This window comes from Dama dama, chromosome 12 (assembly GCF_033118175.1).
Source record: "Dama dama isolate Ldn47 chromosome 12, ASM3311817v1, whole genome shotgun sequence".
Taxonomy (NCBI): domain Eukaryota; kingdom Metazoa; phylum Chordata; class Mammalia; order Artiodactyla; family Cervidae; genus Dama; species Dama dama.
The window spans coordinates 20,455,008-20,468,963 of record NC_083692.1 but is presented as its reverse complement, the minus strand read 5'-3'; the positions used below and the strand labels follow the sequence as shown (position 1 = coordinate 20,468,963).

The following is a 13,956-nucleotide window of genomic DNA, read 5'->3' as shown; positions in this document are numbered from 1 at the left end:
GACAGCCCTTATAACTTAACAGACATTAAACTATGCACTCGTGTATTTACATTCCAAAATAAACCTGTAGTAACTGTCCCTGGAAGTCCTGTTTGCTGGGTGAGGACATCTTAACATATTATTGACCAGAGATGTGTCAGTATCTTTTAGAGTGATATAGTTAACATCACTGTATACAAGTTATGATTGTCATTATCATTCACATTTTGCTCCAACTTTGTGTATATTATAAATGCAAGTTTGTTTCCATAAAATTTTCAAAAAGATGCACTGCGAAATTGAGTGAGGAAGAATTTTTCAGTGAAGTTTATGCCGATACTTTCTGATTGTCCTAGCGACATATACACTAGGGTCTCAGAAGATAATAGTTCTTCAAAATATAGTTCTGATTCAGACGATGTGCCTATGAGACCAGCAAAAAACACAAAAAACCTCAGTGATTGATTCTGATATGGAACATGAAAATGAAACCCACAGTGCTGGAGAAGACTTTACAGGTGTGTCAGGTGTAACTATTGAATGTAATAACCTGCAGAATGTCAGTGAAATAATTTTGGGCCGGCCAAAATAAAAATTGCCAGCCATAGGCTTTAGTTCCTGCAGAAATCCGCCAGTCAATAATTAAGATCCAACGCCAGGCCCTGTGACAGCTGTTTAGTGGAGTGAAGGGTGCACACAGATCCGCAGCCGCGCCTAGTGGCTGGGCAGAGCGGGACCCCCCTCTTAGCTCTCCTGCTCTGCTCATCCTCCCAGGAAAAAGAAGACAAAGCTCACCTTCAGGCAGAGGTTCAGCACTTGCGGGAGGACAACCTGAGGCTGCAGGAGGAGTCCCAGAATGCCTCCGACAAGCTGAAGAAGTTCACGGAGTGGGTCTTCAACACCATCGACATGAGCTAGGCCGGAAGAGGCGGCCTCGGGGTTTCCTTCCCCTTAGTCCCGCCGTTGGAGGCATCCTCTGAGTTCCCGCCCCAGCTTCTGACTTTGCCCCCTTTTGGGGAGTGCACAACCTGACAATTGCAGATCAACAATCATTATCTGCCTTTTGTAGAAAAGAAAATGAAAAAGGTAAATAAAAATTTTAAAAAGGTAAAATAAAAGTTTAACTGCTAAAATGTGAATGTCTTTATTTTTTTGCACAATATCTTTATCTGTTATGTATTTAAAAAGAAGCTGGGCCTAGGACCCTCCCCGCGCCCCCCACCCCCACCCCCGGCCCATCTGCCTCCATTTCCATCAGCTCTTTCTTATCTGTTTCAGGTAACCCAAGCTTTCCTTTGTTATCCTGACAAATGTCATTGTTCCTAGGAAAATAAAGTTTTTAAAAACTGCTTATTTGGGGAGGGGGATTTCCTTACCGTTATTCCTAAAAATGCTGGGGGAGGGAGGTGCTTTCAGAAAATGCCTGCCTCCCTCAAATGGCTTGTGCATGAGCTAGTGATGTCTGTCCCTGTCTTACAGAGATCAGCAGGATTGGGGTTACTTAACCAATCAGTGAACCAGAGACAGGCAGAGACGGAGCCTGCGGGCCACGCCCCTTTTCCATCTTGCATTATGACATCACTGCTTCCTCCTCCCTTTCCCTGGGAAAGTGGTCCCAGGTGCTGTGTGCCCCTCTGAGCCGGAGCCCTTTGTTTGGCTTAAGTGAGTCCCTCTGTATTGGAATCAGCCTTTCTGTCGCTTCCTGGGTCCAAACAGTAATTGGTTTCAGAATTCCTCCAAACTAAAAAAATCTTAAGATTTGTATGCATTTTGGTCAAAAGGATAGTTTTTGTTTGAGATTTTTAAAGTTACCAATGTGGCAAAATTGTATTTTTAGCTCATTCAAAATGATCTTACGATGAATTAGTAAATCCTTCTCTCCAAAGCAAGACTTTACCACTATTTGTGTCTAGGAAAAAAATGAATGTTGAATTGTGAACTTTAATACTTACTTGTTAGGAGCAATGACTGTGGTGATGGAATGGCCTTTTGAGACCTGCATGTCCCAGTGTACTTCTGCCCAGCATTTCCTGCATCCTTGTGTGGCCAGCTACAGGATCCTGCTGCAGAAATGATTAATGTGCTACTTTTCTTGTCTAGTGATGCAGCTGCTTTGGGCCCCTGGCCATTGTTCCAAGGCTCTTGGTCCTGCACAGAACAGAGACACTGGGTCACTAGTGTTGAGAGGCCCCAGGGCAGCCCCTGGTGGACTTGTTTCTTGCCTTCACAGTTGTCACCAAATTGTCACTTGCGCCCTTCAGTGGCGCCTCTGGTCCAAGGGAATGTTCAGCAATCCAGCGGTATCTGCTCGGAAGTTCCCTGCCCCAGATAATCTCTACCCATTCCTCTCTCCATCCCTGAAAAAAAATGGGGTGGAGTTCCCCTCTTCTCCCCCAACCCGCATCACCAGACTTATGCTACAATTTCATTCATAATTGTGACTTCTTCATGGGGTTTTTTTCTTTCTGGTGACATTTCTCTCATGGAAATAGGAAGATTTCGGAGTGCTTTGTAAAGATCTCAATTGTCTGTCTCTTTCTCTCTTTGACTTGTATGAAGGAGATTGTACATTGCCTGATATCTCTTTGTAAATGAGAAATAGCACTAACATCCAAGCATTCTGAAGTCTTGCTTATCCTTCTGAGTTTAGTTTTTATTTTGTCTCACATTTTGTTTGGGGACTTGGGGCAAGCTATTTATTAGAGTTTTGCAACAGAGTTCTTGTTTGAAGCCTTTAAAGACTACTTGTAAAATTCAAATAATAAAATTCATTTTAAATGCTCTTTTAAAATGCTTTGGTATTATTGCTTGAGGTATTCTTATTTGAAAGACCACCCAGTATATCTCACCCTCCTCGTTTCTTTATTTTTCCATCACACTCCGTATCACCCAAGATGATTCTTGAAAGTTTGTCCCTTTTAGAATTTTAAGTTTTCTTTACTCTCTATTCACATATCCATAGAGAGTTCTGATTTGCCTCTTCTGCTTATGATTTAATATTTGCAGAGCACTTTATAATTAGTTCCCTCTTCATTATCCATATGTGGATTTTTCCATACCAACATTGTCATTCCCTGAGACCAACACATTTTTGGACTTGTCTACTGCATCTCCCAGCTCTCAATGTTAGATGTTATATGCTCAGGGAATATGAATGCCTGTTAATACTAGACTGTGCAAAATATAATTAGGAAAGTTAATCTACTGAAAAAATCATAATGCATTCCAAAGCCAAATGGAACCAAATTTTTAAAATCTGCCACGCCACTGTTCCTCTCCAGTGGTGCAGCTAATTGACAGCAGACAGAGCTTCTTCCTTTTTTTGGTTCGACAGTTCTACAAACTCTAGAATTACAAGACAGGCTAAGACTGGATGCCACAGGATACCCTAATTAGCAAGTGAAAAGTAGGGGGTTTTTTTTGTTTGTTTTGTTTTGTTTTACCTGGCTTAGAGGGTTTACCCGTTGTTTCTGAAGGGCTTGGGTGTGGCTTGCCGGTTTCTGGGAGAAAGCGCCATCGACCTACGTTGATGGAGGATCCTCATCTGTGAGCTGACTGGAGGAGCCTGTTGGTTGTGCTCTTGAATCTGCTGCAGGTGGTAAACAGATTGGGTTGGGTTGGATTACTAACTCCGTAGATGGAGATATAAATGGTAACACAAGAGCAAAAGAAATGGGCCCAGCAAGCTGAAGCCATTTGCCTCTAGTTAACAGTGAACAGTGACCTGAACAGATTACAGTCACACAGTAGACACATGTGGCTACCTGGTGCTGTCTCCCCAGAATGAGCAAAATTGAGATTAAAGTGGCCCACTCTGGTCAGAAATGTGCTTAAACAGTAAAGACTTGGGCATTGTTAAAGATGAGCTATATTATTTTAAAAGAATAATAGCACAGTATTATTGGTTACCTTTTCCGTGTGTGAATTATGCCACTACTGAGCTGTCTATAAGGAATCAACATACTCTGATAAAGACATTTGACTTGGACTCAAATCCCATCTGGGTTTCTCTGATGGCTCAGCATTAAAGAATCCACCTGCAATACAGGAGATGCAGGAGACATGGGTTCAATCCCTAGGTCGGGGAGATCCCCAAGAGGAAGAAATGGCAACCAACTCCAGTATTCTTGCCTGGAAAATCACATGGACAGAGGAGCCTGGCATGCTACCATCCAAAGAAAGGGTCATAGAGTCAGACACAACTGAAGATGCACGCAGACCCCATCCATTATGTAGCAGCTGTGTCTTTAGGTAAATTACCTAATAGCTTTGAGTTCGGTTTCCTATATGGTAAAATTATTATCTTACCTCGTATTATTTTAAGGATTAAGTGGGATCATGTGTGTAAAGCCAGTGGCTGGCAAATTCAAGGCACTCAATAAACATGTCTTTCACTGTCCTCCATCTCCAAAATGTTAAGGCCTTTATGTTGTTTTCTAGGAGAGAGTCCTGACATGTTAATTAGAGGATGGAAGAGCCAGAATGAGCTCGTCCACTCTGCTTAATATTGGTCAGGTGCTTTTAACCCTTTGCTGTGCATTTTAAAACAGTGACTCTCAAACTTGAGCTTGCATCACCATCACCTGGAGGGTTGTGTAAAACATGGGTCACAAGGTTGCATGCCCAGGATCTGTGATTGAGCAGGTCTGGAGTGAGAACTTTATACTTTTTGCAACTTCCAAGTGATGATTTAGAAGCAGGGTTTTTGAGGAATAGTATTAACAAGAGGATATTCATGCCCATTAGTAATTAAAAACAGATGCTATAGCACAAGGCTCTTAACTCATTACTAACCAGAGGTGTATTAATATGTCTTTGTTACCCAAATGTTATTGACTGGAGACATTTCAATATTCACTTATATAACAAATCACCAACCACAGGCATTCACTTTTTGCAAAAATCTCCCAGTTAATATGTTAACCGTGTCCAGACACCTGCGTATGATTTTGACAGGTTGGCTGACACCGGTTACAGGAGGAAACAAGATGAAGTTATAGATGAAGAGATTTTAGGCAAAATAAAGAACTTTTTTCTTTTTGTACTAAAAAATAATTTAGAGCCCCTTTTGCATGAAACTTTCTGCCATTTGACTATTTTAAATTCCTATGTTACCTGAACATGACTTGGAATGTCCTGATCACCATGAATGATAAGAGACCACTTACCAGGTCAGCAAGGAATGACCTTGGTGTGACCTTGAGGAGGTTAGAGAGCTTGAACTCGGGAGCCAGTGGGAGAACCTTCAGTCAAGTGCACAGGGTATGTCCTCACAGGCGTACAAAGACTGGGAGACTCAGTCCCAGGCTGGGAGTGTTGAGTCCCAGTCACGAACTTCAAGGTTCAGCCCAGCCTGCTTACCCTAATCTCTAAGAACCTATCAAACTTACAAGTTACTAGACCAGCAAATGTCCCGACTGCCCTCATACCTGCTCCAAACTTAAGGAATCTTTAGCTAAACCCTCTGCTGCATCACAGCCCATTTTCTGCACCAGTGTCCAGAGAGAAGGAAAGGGATGCTCGTTTTTCTGTGTGCTTTAGGTAAACTGCAGCTCAAAGGCTTGAAGGCACCGGCTGCCTTTTTGGAGATCATCATAACCTTGGTTTTAGTTGCTGCTTTGTCCCCTTACTGCTCTCCGTTACACTCATCTCCCTCGTCTCCCCAGTGGAGAGTCTGCCAGTGTCAGGCTCCTTTGTTTCCTTGTCAGGTTAGCCCTTCCGGTCCTCCATCCTTAAAAATCCAACATCTCCCCTTTCATGCCTTACTTAGCACATCTGAGCCATCATACCTGGGGCCCAAGAGAGCTTTCACCTTCCCTGCCTCCCATAAATGCCTCTCATCAATCTCCTTCATGCTTGCCTTTGGTCCTGTGAACATGCATGTCTCAAACGTCCTCCCGTTACTTCCTCTAAATGAACACACCTCACTATGCCCCTTAAAGAGCTGCTCTGCCAGGACAGCCCCACCTTCAAATACATGCTGGTGATTTTATCCTCCAAGTTGTATCTCTCAGGACCCATGAATCTCCCAGGCAAAATCCCCAAAGCTTTGGGTATCTTACTCTGTACTGTTAAATGCATTCCATAACAGGGCTCATCCCATGTTCTAGGGATGAGGCCGATCTCCCTACACATTAGAACACCCCTGAATCTCTAATGAGGCCAGTGGTCAAGAACCTGCCTGTGAACACAGGAGATACAGGAGACGCAATTTCGATCTCTGGGTCCGAATGATCCCCTGGAGAAGGGCATGGCAACACACTCCAGTATTATTGCCTGGAGAACAGAGGAGCCTGGTGGACTACAGTTCATAGCATCTCAAAGAGTCAGACACAACTGAAGCGACTTAGCAGGCACACAGGAATCTCTAATGAGCTGAGCCAACAGCACCTCTCCTACGCATTTCTATAACTCAGCATGTAGGAAAAGAATCACAAAATGGCTATCCGTCAATCAAATCCAGCTCCCTAAGCAAAAGTATAAATGTCTGGGAGGGTGTGGGTTCTTTCATTCAGCACTGACACCTCCACTCCCTACTGCCCTCATACCCCCAACTCGCTGCACACGTTTATGTAACTAGATGGTGGGTAGGTGGACATCTGAGTGCGTGCCTCCAGATCGCTCATGCCAAACCCAAGAGAGTCCTTTCCTTCACCAAGCCTAGCCCCCACCACTGCACACAGGCACTCCCACCACACCCCTACCCTCACCTATTCTGTGTTCCTGGAAATCTAAGCTCTGAGAAAACGAATTTAAGAAAGGAGTTTTATTCAACTCAGAACAGCAAGCTGCTGCTGCTGCTGCTGCTAAGTTGCTTCAGTCTTGTCCGACTCTGTGCGACCCCATAGACAGCAGCCCACCAGGCTCCTCTGTCCCTGGGACTCTCCAGGCAAGAACACTGGAGTGGGTTGCCATTTCCTTCTCCAATGCATGCATGCATGCCAAGTTGATTCAGTCGTGTCCGACTCTGTAACCCTATGGACAGCAGCCCTCCAGGCTCCTCTGTCCACAGGATTCTCCAGGCAAGAATACTGGAGCGGGTTGGCATTTCCTTCTCCCGATAGCAAGCTAGAGGTATCTTATTAATAAAGTTGCCTGGAGGCAGTTCTTCGGTCCCTTGTCACAGTGAAGAGTGGGAATGGATTTGTAACTGACCTAGTAATTTTTCTGAGGAGCTTAGGGGTATTTGAACAAGTTACTTCTCTTAAGCCACTTAAGCATTGCTCTACAATCTTAAAACAATGAATATGCTTAGCAAACTCTTCTGTTGTAGTTGGTACAAAGATAAATTCAGACCTATGTAGGCACAGATAAAATTAATGTGTGTATCTGATTTTTTTGACCCCATGGACTGTAGCCCTTCAGGCTCCTCTATCCATGGGATTTCCCAGGCAAGAATGCTGGAGTGGGTTGCCATGCCCTCCTCCAGGTGATCTTTCCGACTCAAGGGTCAAACCCACGTCTCCTGTGCCTCCTGCATTGGCAGGTAGATTCTTTGCCACTGAGACACCTGGGTATATCAAATTAATAAGGATATGCCTCTTAAAACATGTGCTGTAAATGCAGTCTAGCTTAATATTAAAAATTCAGCTGGAGTATGAACATTGAATTTCATATACAGGCATTGGGAACAAGCAATTCTACCCCAAAAGAGAAAACATCCGATGGAAGATAGAGGGGTTCGGGGATACAGAACTACTGATCATTATCTTTAAATACTTGACACTGTAGTGTGAAGGAGAAACCAGCTCTGATCTCTGTGGTTCTAGCGGGGGCGGGGGGAGTGGACCGGTGGATGTAAGTTACAGGAAAAAGATTATGTCTCCAAGTTAGTTGATCAATGGTGATTAAGTGGTTTCCTGGGCTTGAAGCCAAGAATTAAGTGAGGCCAGGAACCACTTTGCAAAGATGCCATCTCATCACCTTTTCTAGTGGATTCTGCTCTCTTTAAATAAACTTGGGGTCATGAGTTATAGACTCAAGGTGGAAAAGGATCTTCACAGTTATATTTCTACCTCCCTTCCCAGTAGTTAATCTCTTCATCACCCAGCCACAAGTGCAGGCACCTGGGTGGCTTTGAATACATCCAGTGATGGGAAGCTCACTACTTCCTGACACAGAACATTTTATCTTTACATTTCCTCTTCTTCTTAAAAAGTGCCTCCTTTTATTCAGGGAAAATCCATTTCCCTTTCATTTTTGTAACTACCCCCAGCCCTACCATTTTGAACTACACAAATATAAATTTCCCTTCCCAGGTAGTAACCATCAATATGTTGGAAAATATCAAGTCTTCCCAATATTACTTCTTCCCCAGGATAAGAATTCTCTGTTCTCTCAATTTGTCCTCATGTGCCATGGTTTCCAGCCCCTTCCCTTCCACAACCTAATCACATAATATGCATTAAAGACGGTTGCCATATGTGCATTTGCTCACTGAGTACTTATATCAGCCCTGTGAGGAGGGTGCTTTAATTGTTGCCACTGTACTGAAAGTGAAGCCTAGAGAAGAAACCGAAGCCTAGAGAGATCAAATCATTTGTTTGGAGTAAAATATCTGATGAATGGTAGAGCTGGGATTTAGACCTAGGCCTCTAATTTCAGAGCCAGTACTTAATCTGTACTTTCTCAGTTGTATTATTCCCAACCTATGGGTCCCCTGCATGACCTGGTTGCATAGATCGTTGCACCAAAGGGATCTAGAAAATGAGCGTCACAGACACTGGGGTATAAATGGGGTAGGGCTAGGAGCCAGGGAAGACAACAGAGTGTCCCTAGAGGCCAGAGGACTCAGAGGAAACCACCTCTCCTGGGGACCCTTTAACAGAGAGGAAATTTTAAAGTGCTTCAACATTCAACACAGATGTTCTGGACTTCCCAGGTGGTCCAGTGGTTAAGAATCTACCTGCCAATACAGGGGACACGGGTTTGATCTCTGGTCCATGAAGTTTCCACCTGCTGCAGGGCAACTAATCCTGTGCACAACTACTGAAACCCACGTGCCTAAAAGCCTGTGCTCCAGAACAAGAGAAGCCACCGTAATGAGCAACCCTTTTACCACAACCAAGAGTAGCCCCTTCTTGTTACAACCAGAGAAAGCCCTCACACAGCAACAAAGACCTAGTGCAGCCAAAAATGAAAATATTACACCAAAGAAACATAGATGTCCTCCCTAAAAGCTTCAATTCAGAGAAACATCTTCGTCTAATCGCAGGCCAAATCTGGAGGGAAAGAGGCTTTGAGAAGCTATACCAATGGTTCCTAGACTTAAGAATGCATCAGTAGCACCTGGAGAGGTGGTCTAATTTCCACTTCCTGGACTCCACGCTCAAAGATTTAGTACTATTAGGTTTGGGGTGAAGACATGGAAGCTTCATTTTAATAAGAATTCCAAGTATTTATGGCATAGATGGCTTCTGAACCATTCCGAGAAACTCTCCTCTCAGCTTTCAAAAATTCTTGGCCAACTCTTCTGAATAAAGGAATGCCATGTAAATGCCAGGTGTTACAGGCAAAGGGGTCATCTGGCTTGAGATAGCTGGAGGCCTTGGCACTCTTCAGGAGGCAGAGCCGAAAGGATAGTTATCCCTTGAGCAGCCATTTGTACAGTGGTTGAGAATTCTTAGCCTCACCTCACCCTACTCCCAATTTTTTCCTTTTTTTAAACCGAGAAGCATTTGCTTAGCAGAAGCCAATTAAAATCTTTGTTTTAAAACCAACTTCTAAATATTGTATCTAACACTCTTCCTTCCTTAGGATAAACTGCAACAATGTTAATTTTACACCCTGGTCTAATCACATCTCATTACTGATGTTGCTGTAATAACCTGCTACCAGCTTTGTATCTTTACCAGTGAGCAGATAGAAGTCATGGATTTCAAAGTTGGTCCCTGTTTTTAGCAATTGAAAGTCAAAGAAGAGACTTTCAGCTTATACTACTAAACCCATCTGTTGGAAAACCATGCCCAAGGTCTTTGCAGTCTGTTTGCTAAAGCGACAGACTGAGAAGAACAAAACAAGCTCAGCTCCCAAGTATAAACCTAGGCAAAAGTCCAAATGCCTCCCGACTGCCTGCCAAGGCTGCAGCAGGACACCTGGGAGTCAGTGTTACCAGCCAGGATCTCTTCCTTCAGCCAGTGTTCTGGTTATCTATGGCCACTTGAGCTACTTCATACTTAGTTGTTCAAACAACCACCATTGTGTTATGTACCATTTCACAGGTCAGGAATTTGGGCAGGGCTCAGCTGGGTGATTCTTCACCTCCATGTGGCATTAACTGGGGTGACTCAGTCATATTCGGCTGGACTGGCTTGGAAAGCACAGTGTGACTTCACTCACATTCCTGCCCCTCAGTGGGAACAGTGGAAGACTGAGCCCAGCAGGGCCAGTTCCCCTCTCCGGTCTCAGAGCTTCTATCTGTCTTCTTTCTAGCACAGTGGTTGGGTTGTTAACATGGTACTCAGAGCTCCAACAGACCAAGGTGGACAGGGCCAGTCTTCTTAAAAGGTAGGTCTAAAAATGGCTCACTGTCACTTGCCCATGTTTTCTCAAGTCCAGAGTCATGGGGAGCAGAAACAGACACACCCTACTTCTCAGGGAGAGGCTGGTCAAAGAATATGCACCATCTTTTTCTCTCATAGGCCTCTTCTCCTCTGGCTCCCATGGGTTCAGAGCCATTCTATCTTAAATCCTCAACACCAGAATACAAGGCTCCCGTTCCAAGATGGCAATGGAGGAGGATCCTGAACTTGCTTCTTCCCATGAACACACCAAATCCAAAACCCCAGACTAGATTAGATGAATGACTCCTACACATCAGGCAAATGAGAAAATCCCACATGACAGTGGGAAGGAGAGGCTGAGAGACAATCTCACTATAAACCACCCTGCAGCACAGGATCAGGAGGAAACTGACACACCTCAGCTTCTCCCTAAGGAGCCAAGGGTTTGGAGCCCCTTGGCTCCCAAATTATTAAGACCTGCAGCTGAGAGATGAATCCCAAAATCATCTAGCTTTGAAAGGCAATGAGGCTTGTGCCCACAAGGCTGTAGTGAATTGAGCAGCAGTCCTTAAATGGATGACACAAGGCTGACAACTGAAAAGCGCCCAGAGGTTTCTTTAGCTTATCTTAAGGCAATGGCCTTCGGAGAAGGAAATGGCAACCCACTCCAGTACTCTTGCCTGGAAAATCCCATGGACGGAGGAGCCTGGTAGGCTGCAGTCCATGGAATTTCGAAGAGTCGGACACAACTGAGCGACTTCACTTTCACTTTCATGCATTGGAGGAGGCAATGGCAACCCACTCCAGTGTTCTTGCCTGGAGAATCCCAGGGACGGCGGAGCCTGGTGGGCTGCCATCTATGGGGTCGCACAGAGTCAGACACGACTGAAGTGACTTAGCAGCAGCAGCAGCAAGGCAATGGCCTTAAGTTCTTAAGAACTTCCCTGGTGGCTCAGACGGTAAAGTGTCTGCCTACAATGTGGGAGACCCGGGTTCAATCCCTGGGTTGGGAAGACCTCCTGGAGAAGGAAATGACAACCCACTCCAGTATTCTTGCCTGGAAAATCCCATGGATGGAGGAGTCTGGTAGGCTACAGTCCATGGGGTCGCAAAGTGTCAGACACGACTGAGCAACTTCACTTTTACTTTCAAGGCAGTGGCCTGAGGAGCAGGCATCTAACTGAAAACACATCTAGGGGTCTACTGAAGTACTCTCCAAAGATGGGAGCCAGCTGTTACTATTGATATCTTTGTGTTATCCCTCGCTTTGCTCCAGCTGGTTAACATCTCCCAGAGAGGAGCTTATACCCTTGTCCAACACCCCCGGTTTGTGTGGCCACTGTCCAGGGGACTCCTCTAGGTCTCCTAGCTTGGGTGGCCAGTGGAGTTTATGTTCGTGGGTACCACAAGACTGTAACAAATGGAGAAAAAGTCCTTAACTGGCTATCATTTGCAGGGCACAGCAGAGAGGTGGCAGATGGAAGTGCCTAGCCTTTCTGTGAAAGAAACCTATTGGCTTGTCTTCCTAGTTAAAGCCTGAGGGGTGGCTTCTAATTAAACACACATCTAATGGCCAACTGTAATCCTCTCCAGAGACCTTGGGAGACAGGCACTATCTTCACACTCTCTCTTTGCTGTTCTCCAGAGCACCATTATCTCTGGGAATGGAGTCTGTATTTGATGCCCCAGTTTTTATATCTGGTACTCTGTCTTTATGGCTGCTACCCAGGGGATGCCCCTTGATTGCCTGGATCCAGTGGCCAATGGAACTCATGTTCATGGGTTCAATGGATTGGCAGCAAAAAAAAAAAAGAAAAAAAAAGGAAAGAAATAGTTCTTAACTAGCTATCAAGTTTCAGCAGCAGGGAGAAATGCCCATCTCCCAGTCTTCCCTGTAGAGAGGTATATTTGCACAATTTAAAAGCTGCTGCCTGAAGGTCTAGCTTCCAATTAGCCAGAGTAGAGGTGCTGACTGAAATCCCCCTCTTTAGAATACTGGCAGGTCTTTTCACACCTTCAACTATTAGAGGCTGTTAAAAATTTAAAAACAATCTTGGACAATCATAAAGGTTTGCTCTGAAAAATAGGACAGGGTAGAACCATAAGGTTCATCCACTACATGAGGCCACTCCTTAAAGCCTGAAGAGGTAGCTGTTTTATCTAATGCATAGAAACCAACACAGTCAAGAAGGATGAAGAAACAAAGGAAAATGTTCAAAATGAAAAAGCAAGATAAAACCTCTGAAAAAGACTGAATGAAATGGAGATAGATGATCTGCCTGATAAAGACTTCAAATATACTGCCTTAGAGGTGCTTATGAAGCTTGGGAGAAGAATGCATGAACAAAGTGAGAATTTCCGTGATGAGATGGAACATATAAGAAATACCAAGAAGTCACAGAGTGGAAGAATACAGTTACTGAACCGAAAAATACAGTGGAGGGGTTTGACACACAGGTGATGCGGAGAAAAAGATCATTGAACTCAAAGACAGGGCAGTAGAACTCACCCAATCAGAGCAGCCAAAAATAAAAATAAGGGACTTATGGAACAAAGTCAAGTGGACCATCATTTGTATTTTAAGGGCCCCAAGAGAAGGAGAGAAGAGGAAGAAAGCTTATTTGAAGAAGTAATGGCAGAAAATTTCCTAACCTGGATAAGGAAACATACATCTTATTTGAGAGTTTCAGATAAGAAGAACCCATGGAAACCCACACCTAGACCTACACTACAAAGTGTCAACAGTTAAGAAAAAAGAGGGAGGGAGATCAAAATGGCAGAGCTCACCTCCCTTCCATGAACACATTAAAGATACATCTGGAGTAATTTTCACTGAAGGCTAACTGGAGACTGGCCGAGAGACTCATATAAAACCAAGGCTGTAGGAAGGGAAGAGAAGCAATTAGGTCAGGACCTGCACCCTCGGAGGGGAAAACTGGCTTCCTGGGGAGTGAGCCATTTGATCCACATATTTCACACCCCAACCCTGGGGTTTGCCACTGGGAGGATGGATTACCTTTTGTTGTTCAGTCACTAAGTCAGTTGTGTCAGCCTCTTTGCAATCCCATGGACTGCAGCATGCCAGGTTTCCCTGTCCTTTACTATCTCCTAGAATTTGCCCAAACTTATGTTCATGTAGCCGGTGATGCTATATAACCATCTCATCCTCTGCCTCCTTCCTTCTCTTTTTGCCTTCAGTCTTTCCCAGCATGGGGATCTTTGCATCAAGTGGCCAAAGTATTGGAGCTTTGGTTTCAGCATCAGTCCTTCCAATGGATATTCAGTGTTGATTATCTTTAGGATTGAATGATTTGATTTCCTTGCAGTCCAAGGGACTCTCAAGAGTCTTCTCTAGCACCACAATTTTTTTTTTCCATTTATTTTTATTAGTTGGAGGCTAATTACTTCACAATATTGTAGTGGCTTCTGCCATACATTGACATGAATCAGCCATGGATTTACATGTGTTCCCCAT

The 13,956-nt window shown here is 44.3% G+C and overlaps 1 protein-coding gene across 13 annotated transcripts in view; it reads left to right on the top strand.

Annotated features, from left to right (window-relative positions):
* Positions 1 to 2,732, top strand: part of SIPA1L1 (signal induced proliferation associated 1 like 1) — a 370,378-nt gene extending 367,646 nt beyond the window's left edge. For all 13 annotated transcript variants that reach the window (XM_061156758.1, XM_061156766.1, XM_061156764.1 and 10 more), the window contains one exon: positions 754 to 2,732. In XM_061156758.1, coding sequence (XP_061012741.1) covers positions 754 to 897 — 144 coding nt within the window. In that variant the 3' untranslated portion in view covers positions 898 to 2,732. The remainder of the gene's footprint in view (positions 1 to 753) is intronic.
* Positions 2,733 to 13,956: the final 11,224 nt, after the last annotated feature.